The following is a 16,782-nucleotide window of genomic DNA, read 5'->3' as shown; positions in this document are numbered from 1 at the left end:
CCCATCCACTCCCCCCAACCCCAGCCTCCTCCCGCCCCCTCGCCAGCCTCCACCTCCCCCGGGGGTGCCGGCGCGGCCCCTGGGGATCGCTCGGGTCCCGGGCTACGCGCGCGCGCGTGAGTTTCGGTGTGTTTCATTGTGTCTGTGGGCAAGGGGGTGTGCGCGTGGAGAGTTTGTGGGATCGGTGTGCTGGGGAGGTCCCCAACCGAGAGGGACCCGAGCTGATGCACAGCTGGCCGCGAGGGGACCCGCCCGCCCGCTCCGGCTCCTTTGTGTCTCGCGTGGAGCCAGCGCCGCGCCCACCCCCTCCCCGGCCCGCGCCCCGGGCAGTGTGTGCGCGTGTGTGTGTGTGTGTGCGCGCGCGCGCATGTGTGTGTATGTGTGTGGCGGCGAAGGGTCGGGGCCGGCCGTACCTTCGATGCAGCACACCCGCCACAGCCCAGAGTGGGTGAGGTCGCCGCGGGCGCGGCGGGGCGGGGGCCCGTCGTCCATGGTCAGGTTGGTGCCGTTGCAGATGTGCGCGCTGGAGTAGAGCCAGTAGTCGGTGCCGATGGCGATGGCCATGAGCGAGAAGGCGGCGAAGGCTCCGGCCGTGGTCAGCAGCATCTGCAGCCCGCGGTCGCATCGCACCATGGTGGGCGCCTCATAGTCCGCCGCCCGCCGGCCCGGCCCGCCGCGCCCGCCCGCCCTCCTCCCTCCGCGCGCCGCTCCGGGGGCGCCGGGGTTGGGGGGCCGAGGGCCGGGGGGCGGCGCCGCGCTGCGCTCTCCGACTCCGCGCCCCGGGCGTGCCTGCGCTCCGGCAGCGCTGGGGCTCAAACTCCGAGGCTCGGCGGCGAGTGCGGGCTGCTCGGGCCACCGGGCGGGCTGGCGGCGGCGGCCGGGGGCTCCTCCCTCTCCTCTCGCCCTCCCCCCTCGGCCAGCGCCTCCGCCCCGCGCCCTCCGCGCCTCCCCCGCCGCCGCCGCCGCCGCCGCCGCGCTCCGGGCCCGCGCCCGGTTCCTCTCGGCGCCGCCCCTCGCTCCTCGGCCCCCGCCCGGCTGTGCGCTCCTCTGCGCTCCCCTCTCTCCCCAGCCCAGATTTTCTTCCCCTCGCCTCCCCTCCCCTCCCCGCGCCCGCGCGCGCTCTCTCTTCCTCTCCCAGGGTTCATTCACATTATTGGAGTGAAGGAAGCCGAGGAAAGGCTTCCCCAGGAGGACCGAAGGGAAAGCGCGTCTCCAGCCACCTCTCTTACCATCCCAGGACATCCGGCCTCCCCTCCGACGGCCCTGCGGATTCTTTAATTTGTGGAGGAGGGCGTGGGTGGGTGTGTCCCTCCTTTCCCCTCTGTGCCTGTTCACCTGGTGATGAAGGTGAGTGTGGGAGTGCGTGTTCAGGTCAGAATTCCTGAAACCCCAGATGTGGGTCACAGCTGCCAGACCCTGCAAGCCACGCCAGGCCCGGGCCAGGCCCCACCCCAACCCAGGTGGCTCCTGCTCCTCCAGATCCCCTTGCAGGACCTGGAAGGACCCAGACTTGGGGTTGAGGGAGAAGGGCGATGCCAGCGAGAGGTCCTTTGGGGAGAACACAGGGTCCCTGCTTTCTAGAGTGGTGGCAAGGCTGAGATTGAAGATGGGGCGCTCGTCCATGCTCACATTTTTGAGGGTCTATTACTACTGGAGTCCAGGAACACTCCAGTTGTGTTAGATTCCAACACTCCACCCGCCAGCCTTTTCCCTCTCTCTCCCAGTCGCTTCGCAATACCTTTATTTCGTTTTGCCTTTTGCTCTACTCGAGCTTAACTGGCTTTCCCTCACCTGGCCTTTATTGCCAGCCTCTGCCCCCCGAGCCCTGCTGGCTTCACTTAATTGTCTTTGCTGCTGGCCATGATCCCAACCTGGACACCCTCCCTTCTCCAGGGAGCCGGTGCTGGCTCCTCCTTCCAGACCCAGCTCCAAAGCCCTCCCTCCAGGAGGTTCTCAGGGCCCAGCATCAGGAGGTGCAGCGCCCTTTGACCTTACATGTCCAGGTGGTCCTGTTGTTGGCATCCCTGGCTGCATTGGACCCCAGGATATGGAAAAAGGTATAGGGAGTCTGCTATTCTTGCAAGATGAAGCTTAACTTTCTTTGTGGCACCTTCCCTGGTCCCCACTCCCCGTGTTGAAATCACTGTTCTCTGTCCCACGAGATTGTGAGCCTTTCCTATGACTAGCACACATACTAGCATAAATGTTTGCTGAGTGAGAGGTGTTTCTTGCCACTTGGACAATTATAGTCTAATTGGGAGGAATAGATCATATACATAAAGGGGAAAAACAAACATCACAAGGTGACAGAGCCTGAGGACCAGACTGGCTGCGCCAGTAATTGTTTATTGGCCCCCTCTGCCCCTTGGGGTGTCTATTCTGCTTTCCAAGTCACGAAGGACAAGGGTCATCACCTCTAATTTACTTTAACTCACCTGCTACCGGGTCTGGGGTTTTGCACACAGCAGGTGCCCGACGTATGTCTAAGTGGACCAGAAGGTGTGAGATGGGTTTGCTGTGACCCAGAACAGGGCTACCCACCTCCAACCCTAACAGCCACTAGGATTAAGTCTTGGTTCTGTTCTCAGAAACTCCAGGAAAATGAATCCCGTTCTTCTCTCCTTCTCCTCCCCCTCCTCCTCCTTCCCCTCCTCCTCCTCCTCCTCCTCCTCCTCTTCCTCCTTCTCTTCTTCTTCTCCTTTCTTCTTCTTCTTCTAACAAATCATTGTTTCAAATTAAATCATAAATGGAAGCCCAATTAAACAAACCAGGTCTCCCATCAATTCAGCCTGGCATGGCTCTGGCTGAATAAGGGGCTCAGGGCACTGCAGGCCCCAAAGCACCTCTCTAGACCCATTCCACAAAGCATGGTGTGAAAACCCATTTCCTGAGCCAGCCACTGGGTTACTCAGGAACATCCCCCTCCACCCTGTCCCACTTGCAGCCTTCGTCGGGGACTTTGGGAGAAACGAATGTATGTTGCATGAACCTGCTCTTCAGGGGTGGAGAGCAGCAGCTTCCCCCATTCACCTATGAGATGGCAGAGATGACACTTAGGTGGAGGGGCCCTCCTCCAAGCAAGCAGTCCTCATGTTCATCCCATGGGAGACAAAACCGAAATCTTCCTTCATCAGAACCTTGGTAGACCAGCTCTCACTCCTCCACTTACAGAAAAGTATGCGGGAGAGTTGAGAATGCACTGGACCAGAAGCCAAGACAGTCACCTTCGCATGCTGGCTCTGCAACTAACTAGCAAGGTGATCTGGACAAGCCGAAGACACCTGGGAAAACGATACCTCTCTAAGAGTGCAACTTTCTGAGTTGTTTCAAGGGTTGGTGGGGCATGGTGGCTCACGCCTGTAATCCCAGCACTTTGGGAGGCCAAGGCAGGGGGATCACTTGAAGTCAGGGGTTCCAGACCAGCCTGGCCAACATGATGAAACCCCATCTCTACCAAAAAAAAAAAAAAAAAAAAATTAGCTGGTCATGGTGGTGAGCACCTGTAATCCCAGCTACTTGGGAGGCTGAGGCAGGAGATTCGCTTGAACTCGGGAGGCGGAGGTTTCAGTGAGTCAAGGTCATGCCACTGCACTCCAGCCTAGGTAATAGAGTGAGACTCCATCTCAAAAAAAAAAAAAAAAAAAAAAAAGAGTTCTTTCAAGGGTCAAAAAAGCCACCTTGGGCCGGGTGTGGTGGCTCACAGTTGTGATCCCAGCGCTTTGGGAGGCTGAGGCGGGCAGATCACAAGGTCAGGAGATCGAGACCATTGTGGCCAACATGGTGAAACCCTGTCTGTACTAAAAATACAAAAATTAGCTGGGCTTGGTGGCAGGCGCCTGTATTCCCAGCCATTCCGGAGGCTGAGGCAGAAGAATCACTTGAACCCAGGAGGTTGAGGTTGCAGTGAGCTGAGATCACGCCACTGTACTCCAGCCTGGCGACAAAGCGAGACTCTGTCTCAAAAAAAAAAAAAAAAAAAGCCACTTTGCATGTCGTGTACACTTAGCCGCCATTTGTGGACTGGGCAGTAAATTTTGACTTTTCTGCCTTTTATTTTGGAGACAGTGAGCCCAACACTGTCTAGGAGGCATATATTACATCCACTTTTAAAAAAATTTTCTTTTTCTTTTTTTTTGAGATGGAGTCTTGCTCTGTCACCCAGGCTGGAGTGCAGCGGCACAATTTTGGCTTACTGCAACAGCACAATTTTGGCTCACTGCAACCTGTACCTCCTGGGTTCAAGCAATACTCCTGCCTCAGCCTCCTTAGTAGCCAGGACCACAGATGTGTGCCACCATGCCAGGCTAACCTTTGTATTTTTAGTAGAGACGAGGTTTCGCCATGCTGGACTCCTGGCCTCAAATGATCCACCCACCTCAGGCTCCTGAAGTGCTGGGATTAGAGGTGTGAGCCACCTACATTCACTGTTAATTCTCACTCTCACCCCCTGACGACACCAGGGGAATCTGAGGTGCAGAGCTTGAGTAACTTGCCCCAGGTTTCACACCTGGAGGGTGGTGGGGTCAGATCCTAGCTCAAATCTCCGTGACTTCAAGGCCAGAGTTTTTCCAAGGACGCTAAGCAGCCTCTTTGCCATTGTTAAGTACTGCTGGGCTGTGTCATTATTATTACCTGTTAATTGGGGGGGGGACCCCAACGGGAGCTCCACAGTTTGCCTTTCTGTTTGTGGACACCCACTGGCAGCTGCGCTTGGTCCTGCGGTTATGAGGGTGTAGACTGTGGAGTCGCATAAGGACTTGACCGCCGGCACAGGGAGCTGGAGCAAACCCAAGACTGACTGAGACCATTCATCATGCCTGGGTGAGCACAATTTAAATCTGGAAATTTCTGCTCAGCCAGATTAGAGAACTCTAAATGACAGTATTTAACTGCTGCCTGAGGACCCTGGAGTTTCTCCCATGTGACACTTCCAGAATTGAGGGAGGGATGTGCTCTTCTCTTGCCTAGGAGGAGGTCCTGGACTGGTCTTGTGGGGAGACTGGACACTTGGCATTCTCTCCCGCTATGAACTGCCCCCCAACCCCCGCCGTATAAATGTTACTGCTGGGGGTGTGAACAAGTAAACATGTATTATTACCTCCCTTGCCAGCTGAGAAGGTGGCAATATTTGCCAGTCCCTTGGACCAGTCTCCCAAACCATCTTTTTCCACACGTGGTGGTGTCTTTCCTTCTTACTGAATCATTTAGGTAATTACCTCAATTCTTCACTTTACTTTGGCTATGAAGACAGAGCCTTAATGAGCCCAGAGCCCTGAAGAATCCCAGCTCCGTGGTGAGGCAGCCAGGCGGCGGCCATGGGAGGGGAAGACGGTATTAGGGTGCTCACGTTGCGTCACCTGCACGTCCAAGCGGCCAAGCCAGCTGCATCTGCAGCCCGGACGAGAAGACGGGAGAGGCCCTCCACCAACCAGGGGAACGCAGTCACTTTCTGCAGCAACTCCCAAAGCCTTTAGGTAAAGCTTTGTTTTCTCCCTTTGTCCTCCAGAAATAATGACCTTTGTGTGTCAACTTTTGTAGTATCTCATTTCTGAACCCAAAGCAGATGGTTCTGGTGATTTCAGAAGGCTTAGTGAGGGGATTTGAGGAACCTGGGTGAGATCTCAGGTGAACTGACACAAAGCATGGTTTCTAGTTTCTATAGCCAAGGCTTGGGGATGAGGCTCAGAAGATTCTGGGGCTTGGCTCTGTGTGGAGGGTTATCTGCAATCCATGCAGCCTGCTCAGCCTTCAAGAAGAATGCCTGGAGATCCAGGTCCTGACAGCCTCCCCTGCATCAGATTATGCACGCTGCAAGGATGACTTTCTTTTCTTTTTTTTTTTTTTTTGCTTCAGTATTTCAGTAGGCTCCTTTGAGGATGAGAAAATGCTCCATGGCTTTATGTATTCAAGTTTATTCCATTTCATTTGCTTATCACAGATACCCCATTCAAGGTGATGGAAGCTGGATATACAGCATTTATTTTTCCAGCTCAGCTGTGATAAAACGGTGGCACACTCACCATCTCCATGCCAGGCCAGGACTTACAAGTGCAGAGAGAAAGGAAATAGCATTTTGTGAGTGTCCTCTGGGTGCCAGTCATTGAGTCCCTCATTTCAGTTATCCATCACAACAACCATATAAAGAGGACACTTTTATCCCCGTTGTGTAAGTGGTGAACTTACAGCTAAACAGAGAGCAAGTCACTGAGCCAGGATTTGAACCCAGCTCTGCCTGGAGCACAGCTGGGCTCCATCTGCTACTACACTGCACCCCAGTCCCCGAAGGGCACAGCGGCCACTTTGTCCACTTCTCCTTCCTCCCTTCCTCCGCCTCACATATTTATCCAGATGAAATCAATTTCAAATGATGATCAAAGTCACATGAGGGGCCGGGCGTGGTGGCTCACACCTGTAATCCCAGCACTTTGGGAGGCCGAGGTGGGTGGATCACTTGAGGTCAGGAGTTCAAGACCAGCTTGGCCAACATGGTAAAATCCTGTATCTACTAAAAATACAAAAAAGTTAACTGGGCATGGTTGGGTGGCAGGGAGGGGGGCTCCTGTAATCCCAGCTACTCAGGAGGCTGAGGCAGGAGAATCACTTGAACCCAGGAGGTGGAGGTTGCAGTGAGCTGAGATCACACCACTGCACTCCAGCCTGGGCAACAGAGCGAGACTCCATCTAAAAATAATAAAAATAACAAAATTCACATGAGGGTGGAGAGGTTAGGAGACAGCTGTGCTTTTTAAGCTATGGCGGTGGGTCTGGAGTTTGGGGTTTGGAGAAGGCTCCCCGTTTCCTGGGCAGGTAGGAGTGAGCTGGGTTTATGGCAGGCAGGTTCTAGAAGCCACCAGCCTTGGGAGCCCACCCTTCTCTTCCTCCCTCCTGGCTCTTACCCCCAGCACCTGCCCTGATGCTAGCCAGAGTGGAGGGCGGAGGGCCAGCCCCTGGCCCAGGTACCCAGTGGCCCCTCTGAGGTGCCTCTGGTCTCTGGCTGCTACCCTCTCCTGGGCATTTTCCATTTACTGTGATGGCAGGAAAATCCAGTATCCTTAAACAGCAAACAACACAGTGAACTGTGAGTGAAGTCCGTGTGGGCTTATCCAGACCTGTGTGTTTGCAAACCAGATCCCAGTATGGACTGTGCCCTGCAGGCAGTCTCCCTTGCTAGAATCTGTTCTGGAACCAGCCCGGTTGATGAGCATGTTGATATTAACAGCCTGGCTTGGCCAAAGCTTCCGGCGCAGCACGCTTTAGTGTCGGCTGGTTATTCTGAGAACATTCTTTTCAAAACACTCTACAGGACAAACAGACCGAGAGGTTCCTTTGTCCACAGCTGGCCTCTGAAACTGAGCTGACTCTCAAAGGGTTGAGAAGAACCCCAAGGAGGAGATCGTCTGCACTCAGAGGCTGAAACGTTTGAAAACAGGTGCGGGAGGGGGCGGGGAGGATGGTCAGTGACAGCACATTCTTCAGCAAACATGTGTCATTTGTGCTTTCACCAAAGCAGAGCTTTTAATTCCTAAAATATAACAGCCTGGTGCAGGGGCTGGAAGAAGAGGGCGCGTTTTATGGGCAACTCTGCTAAATGCTTGGTTGCTGAATGAAAGGTTTGGTTCCGCGGAGGTCCAGGTACCTTCGCCTTCAGAACCACACCTTCCTTTTCATCTCCAGCCTCCCTGGGCTCTCAACTGACTGCTGGGGGCTGGGGGGTGGGTTGCTCTTGGCCCTCCTGTAGCTATGCTTGCTACTGGGTGGGAGGGCTTGCTTTATACTGCAGACATCTTTCTGGATTGTTGCTATCAATTGACTACTTGCCCTCTGCCTCCTATGTCCGTGATTCCTGCTTGTCACAGAAGAACTGCTGGGTCTTTATTGCTTTTCTCTCCAAGGCCTTTTGATGAGGCAGAAAGGAAAGGTCATCAGATTCAGGCTGACCTGGGTTTCCACTTCTGCTTTGTCATTTGCAGCTGTGTGGCCTAGGACTAGTGGCTGAACCTCTCTGGGCCCCAGTAAGATGGAAAACCAAACATGGGCCTCATCGGGTTGGTTATCGTGCAGATTCAATAAGCCCAGGGAAAACATTAACACAAAATGCTAATAGCTGATGCTTACTGAGCTCTTTGTGTGTACCGCACTCTATTTGATGTGCTTGGCCATACATTAACTTATTTGATTTTTTCCAAAATTCTTAGAGATCGATACTGTTATCAACCTCATTTTACCGAAGAGGTAACGAAGGCATGGACAAGGTAAATTGCTTGCCAAGCATTGCCCGATTTTAAGCCTCTGCAGTCTGTATACAGAACCTGTGCTTATAATTTTGATTTAAATACTTACTAAATGAACAGTAACTTTTATTATCTTGCTCGTTAATACTCCCTGACAACTAAGTTGTCCTCAACTGCCAACAACCACTGCTTATCCTCAACTGCTTATCCTTAACTGCCAACAGTCACTGATGTCACTGGACTCAAGCACCCTTTGTAATACAGACCTATTAATTTATCTATTCCAGAAATATTGTTATTGTTCCTCCCCCCCCTTTAGCAGAGCCCTCCCTATTGGTTCATATTGTCCCCTGGGAACCTATGTGGGTCTTCTTGGGGATGAAGACATTATTGAAATCATTGCTGGCTGGGCGCTGTGGCTCACGCCTGTAATCCCAACACTTTGGGAGGCCGAGGCGGGTGGATCACCTGAGGTCAGGAGTTTGAGACCAGCCTGGCCAACACGGTGAAACCCCGTCTCTACTAAAAATACAAAAAAAAAAAAAAATAGCCTAGTGTGGTGGCAGGCGCCTATAATCTCAGCTAGCTGGGTGGCTGAGGCATGAGAGTCACTTGAACCTGGGAGGTGGAGGTTGCAGTGAGCTGAGATTGTGCCATTGCACTCCAGCGTGGGCAACAAGAGTGAAACTCCATCTCAAAAAAAAAAAAAAAAAAGAAAAGAAATCATTGCTGTCAGTTGCAAAAACTCTCTTTAAATTCCTTTCTTGTCCAGGAAGTGGCGGCAATGTGTGATATAGGAAAAAGGCTGTGGCAAGCAACTCAACTCTTCCAGGCCCACTCATCCCAGCAATCCACTGGCAGAGTGGCACCTGCTTTGGTAGAGCTGCTATGAGATTTGAAGAAGACATTGGTGCCCAGCTGACCCAGGCAAGATAGTCTGGCATCAGCAGATGTCACCAGGAGATGCACATAATACAAAATAAGAAATCATATTTACTAATGAATGAGCAATGCTCCTGGGGTCCTGGGGGCCTCTTCAAGTGGTCTGCAGGATCACTGGAGTGTCTGCCCAGAAGCACTTGCTCCCTGCATGACTGCGGTGGGCCTCAGGGCTTCCCCATGCCACCCTAGCCCACCCAGGGCGGTGCCAAGCAGAATAAGTTTTCAAACACTCGTATCTGGTTCTGTTCTCGGCTGAATCTGATAACAGACCATTTCCAGATAAACAGGATGGTAGACACATTGACTTCCTAGAGGAGATTTCTTTCTTTTCTTTTTTTTTTTTGAGACAGTCTCACTGTGGCCCAGGCTGGAGTGCAGTGGCACCATCTCGGCTCACTGCAAGCTCTGCCTCCTGGGTTCACGCCATTCTCCTGCCTCAGCCTCCCGAGTAGCTGGGACTACAGGCGCCCATCACCACGCCCGTCTAATTTTTTGTATTTTTAGTACAGACGGGGTTTCACCATGTTAGCCAGGATGGTCTTGATCTCCTGACCTCAGGTGATCCACCCGCCTCGGCCTCCCAAAGTGCTGGAATCACAGGCTTGAGCTACCGCGCCCAGCCCTAGAGGAGATATTTTAAATGCTCTAGATCCTTTAAAAATTCAAGGAGAGATTTTTTTTTTTTAATTTTTTTTTTTTGAGACGGAGTCTCATTCTGTCACCCAGGCAATTGCGCAATCTCTGCTCACTTCAACCTCCGCCTCCCAAGTTCAAGCGATTCTCCTGCCTCTGCCTCCCAAGTAGCTGGGATTCCAGGCATGCACCACCATGCCCAGTTAATTTTTGAATTTTTAGTAGAGACAGGGTTTCACCATATTGGACAGGCTAGTCTTGAACTCCCGACCTCAGGTGATCTGCCCGCCTCAGCCTCCCAAAGTGCTGGGATTACAGGTGTGAGCCATCGCGCCCGGCCTCCTCTAGAGAGGTATTCTTTGACTGGTGCTGTATCTGTTGGGAGTGTCATCACCTGGGGAGTGGTAAGGCCCATGACTCAATTACCCTCTTGCAGCCTTGGTACCCAGAGGTAAGGACTGAATTGCTCTCTTGCAGCCTTGGTACCCAGAGGTGAGACCTTGAGGCTGTTCTGCAGGTAAGGGAGGTAACAGTTCCAAAGTACCGGTTCTGTGCGTGGATGGAAGCAGCTGCCTGGCCGGCTGCCTTGCTGGAGTGTGCTGCATACTCAACACCAGCAGTCTCTTGTCCCGGAAGATGGGTTCGTGATGGAAGATGATTAATAGCAGCTTGACTTTGTTGAACAGTTACATGTGCTGGGCACCTTAGGACAAGAAAAATGTTTTTATCCCCCATTTTAGAGATGGTGCAACTGAGGCTTTGGGAGGGCAAGTAACTGATTCCAGGTCACAGCAAGTAAGTAAAAGAGCAAGGACTCCAGTCTAGGACTGCCTGTGTCCAGGGGACATAGTCTTCCCATAGCTCAATAGTTTTCAACCCTGGATGCCCTTGACCACGACGTGGGAGATCTTAGAAATATATGCCCCACTCTCAGGTATTCTGACAGTGCTGGAGTGGGGCTGGGCTTTGATATTTTCTGAAGCTCCCTAGTGATTGCTAATGGGCAGCACAGGCAAGATCAAGGGCACGAAGTCATGATGCCTTTGGACCCAAGATCTCCTGGAAATTGTTTGATTTTCACCAGAATTCATCTTTGGCAGATACAGCCTGGCTCAGACGCTGTGGTAACTATCAAGGACTGCTGGGCTGGGGGTTCCTGGATTCACTTGGGGGGCTATACCACAGGTGAGTACAGAAGACAGCAGTTAAGCTGGTGTGACCTGGGAGATTCCACAAGGTTCTTATTGCTACCTCCGGCTCTGCTGCTCAGCCAACTCCCTCTGCCCCAGTATGGGTCACACTGTCCCCAAAGGTGGGAAATGCCCAGCAGGGAGAACGAGGGAGGCCCCTGGCTCTGCCTTTAGAAGGATTCCTAGGAGGGGAGAGCTTGAGATGCAGGGGCCAAGCCAGCACCCTCTCCTTTACCAACTTGCCCCACTGGGAATTGTCACTGAAGAAGACTCTTAGAAGCTGCGAGGAGAACTGGTCTCCGCCCAGGTGATTTACCTGGGGAGCTGGGGAGCTTTGGTATCAGACCAGAAGACTTGAAGGGTGAGAGTGAGAGAGAGGCTGGTGGGGGTGCCTGTGAGGTCCTGTATCCTGGCTGCTCTCTTAGGATGCTCCAGCCCCATCCCTGGGAGCATCGCAGAGCCAGGACCGGAGGCTGCCAGCCTGTGGCTCCTCCTCCCTCTTCCTCGGCCAATTCCCAGCAAACCACCCGCTGTACTTGCCAACGGAGCCAGATGCTGCTTTGGGGAAAATACCTTCTGGAGTTTGTTGTCTGAGCCCTCCCAGCTGACACCCACGGTGGAGAAGACGTGTCAGGATAAATGGAAAATCTCTTCATAAATATTTGAAAAAAAAGGCAAAAAGGAAAAGAAAAAAGAATACCCCCCAACTCCCAGCATTTGGGAGCATCTTCGTGATTGTGGTACCAGATGGAGGAGGCAGGTCATTAGCGTTCATCAATTTGTAGTGGGATCCCAGCAAGAGGACCTTTCCGCGGCTGCAGCTACGAGCCCCGTGCTCGGCTCCTGGGGCTGCAGGCACCAAGGGGCGCCTTGGCTTGCTCTGTGTGCCCAGGGGAGGGGACAGGTCGGCTGGAGCCTCTGATGGGAGCCGTGGGGCAAGCACAGATGCCCAGCTGGCTGGCGGGGGAGGGTGACCTGCCCTTTATCCATAATGCATAATTGTGTCTTTAAACCCAGCTGCCTCGGGACTTGATTACAATTGGAGCTCAGGAGCAAGTAGCTTTTAGGGGAGCCCCTGGGACACTAGTGAAGAGGCCCCGGGGGGTTGAGGTGCTAAGTGGATAGTGCTGGTGCCCACACAATGTGGGGAGAGCAGCACACCCCAGCAGGAAGGCCCAGGGGATGGGGACCTGCCTCCCCGAGAGGGGCTCGGCTGGAGAGACAGGACACTTTCACGCTGAGGCAGCAAAGTCAGGAGTCTCAAGGCCCCTGTGGAAAAGGGCCCTTCTCAGGTCTGGTCATCAAAGAAACTCAGCACCCAGGGAGAGCACTTGGCCTTGCTCATGACAGCCCCAGTTCCTGCCATGTGCGTCCCTGTGTGTCCCTGGAGCTGGAGCTGCTGCTCTCAGTTCCAGGAGAGCCTGGCCTTTGGGCTCCTCAGACACTTTTCGGCTTGTCCCCATGCACTGTCACTTGCCTTCCTCCAGGGTCTGGTCCCTGCCTGTCTTGGCTCAGGACAGACAGACTCTTCATACTGGAGGGGAGGATGGTCAGCCAGGCAGGGCCTGGGATGGGGCAGGATCTCTAGGAGACAAAACTCTGCGGTAAACCTTCGTAGGTAGGGAGAAGTCGGGTTCCTAAGACTAAGTGTTGGTGCCTGTGGTCAGCTTGGAAAGGCAGACGTGTTCTGAGGACTTCGAAGGGTGCCATGTACCCCTCGAAGGTCCTCTCTGCCTTGGGCCTTTCTGCCTGGATTGTGGGGCACACAGACAAACCTCCCACTTTTTAGCAGTGGACCCCCTGTAGTTTCCAGAGGGGGTGGCCCTCAGTGCAGGGTGGCAGTGTGGAGAGGAGGCTGCCTGTGACTTAAGATGTGTGTGGCAGGATGGGAGGTCACAGCAAGCTTGACCAAGATGTTTAGAGCAGCATTTGTTGACCTGCCTCCTGCTCCATGCTGGAAACGTACATCGCTTCTGAAAGGAGGTAGACTGGCCAGGCAGGATGCCTGAGAGGGGTGCAGGCCTGGAGGTCGCGCTGTGCCACCCGGCTCAGGGATGGTATTTACTTATCTGTCTCTGCCTTGGCGGGAAGAGGCACAAGAATGGCTTCAACCTGGAGGCTGGATTGCTGTTCACCTTTGGAATGTTAAATCCGCTTTTAACTATGACTCAACTTCTCTCCAGTTTATTCACCGTGAGTCACCTACCTGACATGCTGTGTTATGGACACATCCCTGAATGACCAACTTAGAGAAACTGGCGGTGAATACAAACAGCTCCCACAGAAGGCTGGTTGAAAGCCAGAGCTTTACTCTCTGACCCGGCGTTTGCGCTACACTTGGTTCTCCCATCAACCAGAAATCGCCGGGTACTCATTCGTTTCTCAGTTGGTGGATGAAGTGGGTTGAATTGTGATCCCCAAAAAGTATGCCTGAGTCCTAATGCCCAAAGCCTGCAAATGTGGCCTTATTTGGAAAAAGCGTTTTGCAGATGTAACCAAGTTAAGGATCTTGAGATGAGATCATCCTGAATTAGGGTAGGCCCCACGTCCAATGACAATTGTCCTTAGGAGAGAAGGGGAGAAGACGCACAGAGGAGAAAGCAGAGATTGGAGCAAGGCGCCAACAAGCCCAGGAGCACCGCAGACTGCCAGTAGCCCCCAAAATGAGGGAGAGTCGCGGAACGGGTTTTCCCTAGAGCTTCCTCAAGGAACCAATCCTATCTGCACCTGGATTTCAGCCTTCTGACTTCCAGAACTGTGAGAAAATATGTTTCTCTCTTTTTAAAGCCACCTAGTAATTTGTTACTGCAACCCTAAGAAATGAATACAGTGGATATCCGAGGGCCGTCGGGTGCCAGGCACTGTGAGTGCTACTCAGAATGGAGCAGTGGGCTGGGCACTGTGGCTCATGTCTGTAGTCCCAGCACTTTTGGTGACCAAGGTGAAAGGATGGCTTGAGCCCAGGAGTTCAGGGCTGCAGTGAGCTGAGATTGTACCACTGCACTCCAGCCTGGGTGATGGAGCAAGACCCTGTCTAAAAAAAAAAAAAAAAAAAAAAAAATTGTGGCAGTGAACTGTGCAGGTGTGACCCCAGCCCTCATGGAACCTCCCATTCAGAGTGGGAGACAGACTCAAAAGGGGAATTGCATAAAGAGGAATTGCATGACGAGGGTTCTGAGCAGGAGGCAGGTGCCATGGAGCCCATTTCCTCCTTCCAAACCTACTCCTTCTCCAGCTTCTCCATCTCAGTACAGCACCGCCATTGGCCTGTGGCTCAGGCCACAAACCACAGCCAACCCACCACCAGATTCTGCCAGTGTTATGTCCAAGATGCATTTCTACCCTGTCCACTGCTCCCTGTCTTGTGCCACCTCCTGGCCAGGCCACCTGCTTCTCTCCTCTGGGTGCCTGGAAAGCCCTCCTCCAGTGACGCTGTCCTCCTCCTTCACAATTGCCACCTACATTCCCTCAATGTGTTCTCTCCTTGGCAGCCAGAGGATCTGTGCAAATGTCAATTACTTCATTTGTCTGCTGAAAACCATGTCAGAGCGTCTTCCCGTTCACTGAGGGTCAAATATGAATGCCCACACCTGGCCTGCCCTGTGTGATCTTGTCCTTATGTATAGCTCCACCTTGAGCTCAGGTTCCCCTTTCCCTGAGAGGCTGCTGCACTGGCCGCTGTCCCTCCCTCCAACCTACCACGCTCCTTTCCAGCTCAGAGCAGCCACAGCATGGCTTGCTCTCTCTCTAGAGAATTCTTCTTTCTCTCAGGTCTCAATTCTTGCTTTCAAGTTCAATCAAGTTCAGTCCCAAGTTCAATCTCAACTGAAACATCCCCTTCTCAGAGAGGTTGTTCCAGACCAGTAGTCTGGATGGCGTGCTCCTTTCTTCATAGCTCTCATCCCCATAATCAGCCTCAGGGTTTGCGTGTCAGTGTGTTTAAGCTGGTCTTTCCCATACCTGGCAAACTCCGGGAGGGACCTAGGTCTGTTTTGTTCAATTCTGCAACTCCACCACCTAACGCATAGGACCTGGCATACAGAAATGCTCAATAAATGTTTGTTGAGTGAAAAAGTAAATGAGTATGTTTTCCAAGCTATATGGTGGGGAGAGGAGTAAAGAAGAACCAACACTTGTATGGTAAACACCGCAGCTCTTGAGATCCTACAAGTATGATATGACAGCAGACTTGGAAATGTAATTGCTTTGTTTTTCTCCCTCCTCCAAATGCCTTGTTTTTAGAGTTGGGTGTTTTTTTTTTTTTTTTCCCTCCTTCTGTTGAGTAAATGTGTGTATGAACCCTAAGGCAGCAGAAAACAAAGGTTTTGCAGGCTTAGTGAAAGCGTGCAGCAAAAGTCAGACCCCAAGAAGGGAAAAGTTCCCGTCAAATAGAACATCTGAGGGAAGTTAAAATGCACTTGCAGAAATAAATTGGTTGCTGTAGCAACCAGCTCTAGCTCTCCCCCAGAATAAAAACACAGAAAGAGGAGGGGACAGGGGGATGTCAGCTAACTCTGGTCTAGGCTTAAGAGAAGGAGCTGTCCAAATAGAATTATGGGACAATATTGTGAATGGTGTCACGTTACCAGCATTAAATGACGTTGTGCATGCTTGCCTCGATCTGGCAATGGACTCTCTTACTGGGCTTGAGTCATCATTTCCGTTGTCTTCCTGGCTGGCTCCTGTGGGCGGCGGAGTATGTGACGCCTGCCAGACAATGCCTCCTGTCACTCTCAAAGTCGTACACCAGCTCCTGCATTAAAGTGCTCCCGGAAACCTGCGCTTTAGAGAGACCATGTGGTGTATCCTTCTGTAATGAGTAATCGACTTCTAACAGACCCTCTTTGCAAATTCAGATTTTTACCTATATATGGTTTTCTAGAGTGGCATCCACCCACTTGTGCCGGGAGAGTTCACCGAAGGTGCCAGAGTGGGGAGTGAACTCGCAGAGGCGATTCTCCATTGCGTGTTTGGGGTTCGTGAGGAAAAGCAACCCACTTATGGGGGAGAAGCGCGGGCGCAGGACCGTGGGTGCAGGGCCGGGGTGGGCCGTGCGCGGGCACCATGTCCTGGATAGATTTTTCATGAATGCTGTGGTCACGGTGAGAAGGCAGCCCAGCCTCGGTGGGTTTTCTCTGAACAGATGATTTCCAGTGTGTGATTCCGAATAAGCACTTTTAGGTGGTTCAGTAACCACTTACGATAGAGGCAGAAAGGTGCGAAGAATTGGTGGTCCATGAAGCTTGTAGTTTCATCTCACTCATTCATCTTTGCTCAACATGAATGATTGAATTCTTACTGTGGTGGGCAGAATAATGGACCCCCAAGGATGCCCGCTTCCCTATCCCTCGAATCTGTTGACAGATATGTTACGTTGAGTGATAAAGGGGAATTGAGGTTGCAGGGGGAATGAAGGTAGCAAATCAGCTGACTTTGAGATAAGGAGATTATCCTGGTTTGGCCTAAATGGAATCGCAAGGGGCCTTTAAAAGTGGAAGAAGGAGGCAGAAGACAAGGTCGGAGTGATACCACGTAGGAAGCACGCACCCCACCGTGGCTGGCTCTGAAGATGGAAGATGCCACGAACCGTGGCATGCAGGTAGCCTCTAAAAGCTGGAAAGAGCAAGGAAACCGAGTTTCCTGAGAGCTCCCAGAAAGGAACGCATCCCTGCCAGGCTGGATTTTAGCCCAGCCAAACTTGCACTCCTGATTCTACACCTGTTAGATGTGTGTTGTAGGCCACTATGTTTGTGGTCATTTGTGGCGGCCCCGGGGCACTGATTTAT

General features: G+C 52.7%; 1 protein-coding gene and 1 long non-coding RNA gene across 9 annotated transcripts in view; one reads left to right on the top strand and one right to left on the bottom strand.

Annotated features, from left to right (window-relative positions):
• The window catches only part of LOC105469370 (calcium voltage-gated channel auxiliary subunit gamma 4), a 68,049-nt gene extending 67,166 nt beyond the window's left edge, over positions 1-883 (bottom strand). The window contains exon 1 of one of the 2 annotated variants that reach the window (XM_071083488.1): positions 414-883. In XM_071083488.1, the coding sequence (XP_070939589.1) occupies positions 414-625 (212 nt within the window). In that variant the 5' untranslated portion in view covers positions 626-883. The remainder of the gene's footprint in view (positions 1-413) is intronic. The other variant, XM_071083489.1, reaches the window with a different exon arrangement.
• On the top strand, positions 26-15,665 carry LOC105469031 (uncharacterized). Of its 7 annotated transcripts, XR_011615957.1 has the most exons (7): positions 26-126; positions 3,172-3,257; positions 4,705-4,821; positions 5,248-5,474; positions 7,304-7,429; positions 8,196-8,252; positions 9,004-15,660. It is a non-coding gene; the product is annotated as an uncharacterized lncRNA (long non-coding RNA). The 7 variants fall into 7 exon arrangements; XR_011615956.1 differs by having other exon boundaries at positions 3,172-4,821; positions 9,004-15,665; XR_011615952.1 differs by lacking the exon at positions 26-126 and adding an exon at positions 5,939-6,075 and having other exon boundaries at positions 986-4,821; positions 9,004-15,661.
• The last annotated feature ends 1,117 nt before the right edge of the window (positions 15,666-16,782 follow it).

Source organism: Macaca nemestrina, chromosome 17, assembly GCF_043159975.1.
Source record: "Macaca nemestrina isolate mMacNem1 chromosome 17, mMacNem.hap1, whole genome shotgun sequence".
Lineage (NCBI taxonomy): Eukaryota > Metazoa > Chordata > Mammalia > Primates > Cercopithecidae > Macaca > Macaca nemestrina.
This window is presented reverse-complemented; position numbering and strand designations above follow the sequence as displayed.